This window comes from Nestor notabilis, unplaced genomic scaffold, assembly GCF_000696875.1.
Source record: "Nestor notabilis isolate BGI_N333 unplaced genomic scaffold, ASM69687v1 scaffold4219, whole genome shotgun sequence".
In the NCBI taxonomy this organism is placed as follows: domain Eukaryota; kingdom Metazoa; phylum Chordata; class Aves; order Psittaciformes; family Psittacidae; genus Nestor; species Nestor notabilis.
The window spans coordinates 26,806-29,479 of record NW_009944871.1 but is presented as its reverse complement, the minus strand read 5'-3'; the positions used below and the strand labels follow the sequence as shown (position 1 = coordinate 29,479).

At 35.7% G+C, this 2,674-nt stretch overlaps 1 protein-coding gene across 1 annotated transcript in view; it reads left to right on the top strand.

Annotated features, from left to right (window-relative positions):
* Positions 1-1,681: 1,681 nt before the first annotated feature.
* CLCN3 (chloride channel, voltage-sensitive 3) overlaps positions 1,682-2,674 on the top strand; it is a 16,131-nt gene continuing 15,138 nt past the window's right edge. Inside the window, exons 1-2 of the mRNA XM_010022617.1 lie at positions 1,682-1,868; positions 2,516-2,638. Of these exons, the coding sequence (XP_010020919.1) occupies positions 1,719-1,868; positions 2,516-2,638 (273 nt within the window). The 5' untranslated portion in view covers positions 1,682-1,718. The remainder of the gene's footprint in view (positions 1,869-2,515; positions 2,639-2,674) is intronic.

Genomic DNA, 2,674 nt, shown 5'->3' with positions numbered 1-2,674 from the left:
GGTTACTAATGAAAAGGAAAACAAAATCCACACGGAATTTAGTGAGTTTCTCAGAGTTATTGAACTTTTACCTACTTAATTATCAAAGTTTTTTATCCTGAGATTGAGGTCAGTGTTTTCCTTTCTGTTAAATTGTGCTATTTTCCTGTAGGATTTCTTGTGAAACTGTATTAATTGATTGTTCTAGATGCTTTTTCAGCTATGAATTTCTTTTTTGGGGGGTGGGGTGGGGTGTATTTTGTTCTGGTTTGGTTTCCCCTAGCAGATTAGTCCCTGGATTAGTTGCAGAGTATGGCCGTGCTGTTAAAAAGGCATGCTAACTGTATAATTGCTACTTAGATATATGCATAATCACTTTCAGAAATCACATATAAACTAATGTATATGCAAAGTTTTAGCATGTTTATATACCTCTGAATGTTCAAACGGGGAGTGTGTAATTACTGGAAATTGCTTATGATAATTTGGGTGGGATGTGCTGTGTTGTATTTCCACCCCCCAAGCTGCTATGTATATTAAAAGTGCTTTACTATGTTTCTGAGCAACAAAGAGAGCAAATTCTGAACATTTCTAGGTTTTTCAGTTCATTGCTTTCTGTTGAATGTGTCTAGTGAATCTTAAATGGTACAACCTCGATTTCAGTCATGGGGAAATCTTATGTTTATGTAACTTTAAATAATCCGGGTGAAATTTTGTCCTGCTGAAATACTGCTGTTGACTCTTGACTTTGGTTGGCCCAGGATCTCAAGCTGAGGATCTGTGGAAATTAGTAAATATGAGTTAGTAAATCAGAGGTAATTCTCTACTACCAGTTTACTACACAAGTAAATTGAGGCTGTCTCTATACAGCTGTTTCTGGTAGTGATTAATACCTTAAAAATAGTTAATTATAACTATTTAACAGTTGTACATGATCACAAAATACTGTCTTCAGAAGCAGTTTTTCAGTATACTGCTACCTATTCTTTGAGGACTCTTCAGTAAGTTTTCTGCATGTACAATACAAAATCAGTCTTAAGCTTTGAATCTGGGAACTGCTTAATATTTATACTGTTTGTTACCTGCAGTAGGAATTAATTAAAAAGAATGGGTTTAGGGTTAGGGCACTAAACATGGATTTGGGTTGTACTGCCTGCTCCATTTTTCTGCTCCCCATGTTACAGAATTAAGTAATTTTCTATGTGGATCACATGAATGTCATCAGGGTTTATTTTGGTGGTTTATGTTGTTCTAAAACTGTTGTTGGGAAGGTAAGAATTATTTTCTCCACATGCTGTTCTGTACAGAGAACTCGCAGCTCATGACTTCTCTGAAGCATGGGAAGCTAGTTTTGTCAGGAAGTCTATTGCGGTTTTGGCCACAAAAATGTATCAGTCCTCTTGATTCTTAACTGCTTAGTTTCAGTGGGCTGTTGGAGAACTGTGGCATAGGAAAAAATCAAAGAAAAACAAAAGATGCATTTGACTTGGGGAAACACACAAGGTTCTATAGATTCTTCAGCAAATCCTAATCTTACCGGATTGCAAATATTCCTGGAAATCAGTAATATTTAAATGTCTGTTTGTTTAGGTTTTCTGTAACTTAAATTTACATCGGTTAATAACAGCACATTTCTTCATTTGAGCTGCGTGTGTTATTCCTGCTTACCAGAATATTAATACAAAACTCCTTCTATGACAGGGGCATTGGCAGGATTAATTGACATTGCTGCTGACTGGATGACTGACTTAAAGGAAGGCATTTGCCTTAGTGCTTTGTGGTTTAACCACGAACAGTGTTGTTGGGGTTCCAATGAGACCACATTTGAAGAGAGAGATAAATGTCCACAATGGAAAACGTGGGCAGAACTAATAATTGGGCAAGCAGAAGTAAGTATATACCCATTCTTTGATGGTCTTGCTCAACAGCTTGGCTCAACATGGAAAGAGAATAATGGTCTTAAGCTTATGGTATCTGAACAGATTTGGGTATTACTGTCTGCTCCATTTTTTAGCATTTGAATTGATAAATAGGTTATAGTGTAATAAACATGCATTCCATGCACTACAAGGGATCTTGAACTGTTGCAGATATAAGGAAGTTACGAGAGTATAGAACTGTTAACACAAAAATTTCTATTCCTGATCTTAGCTATACATAAAAAAAAAATAAATAAATTTGTGGAGTTCTCTGATAACTAAGAATAGATTAGTTTTATATTTTACCACACATTTTTTGAAATAAAGAATAGTTACTCAGTGTCCAGTAGATTTTAGCAGCTAATAGCTATAAATAAAACCCAAACTGTGCTGTTTATTTGTTTTGTTAAAGATGAAGTGTTAGAGCACTTTCTGTCTTGTATAACCCAGTCTTTCCGGATGTGTGTCATGACTTTATGCTTTTCAAACAAAACTCTCTCTTGGCTTGGTAATAATTATGCCCCTCAAAATACGTGTGTAAGTGGACGTGCAACAAGGGTACTTTAAGTAGTGATTTTGCTCAAATTTATATTCTGATTTTTTGTTTCTGTTTTTAGGGTCCAGGTTCATACATAATGAACTACATTATGTACATTTTCTGGGCTTTGAGCTTTGCCTTCTTAGCAGTTTCTCTGGTGAAGGTATTTGCTCCCTATGCCTGTGGCTCGGGGATACCTGAGGTGAGGTCTAATATATACATTATAGATGTTTCTTAC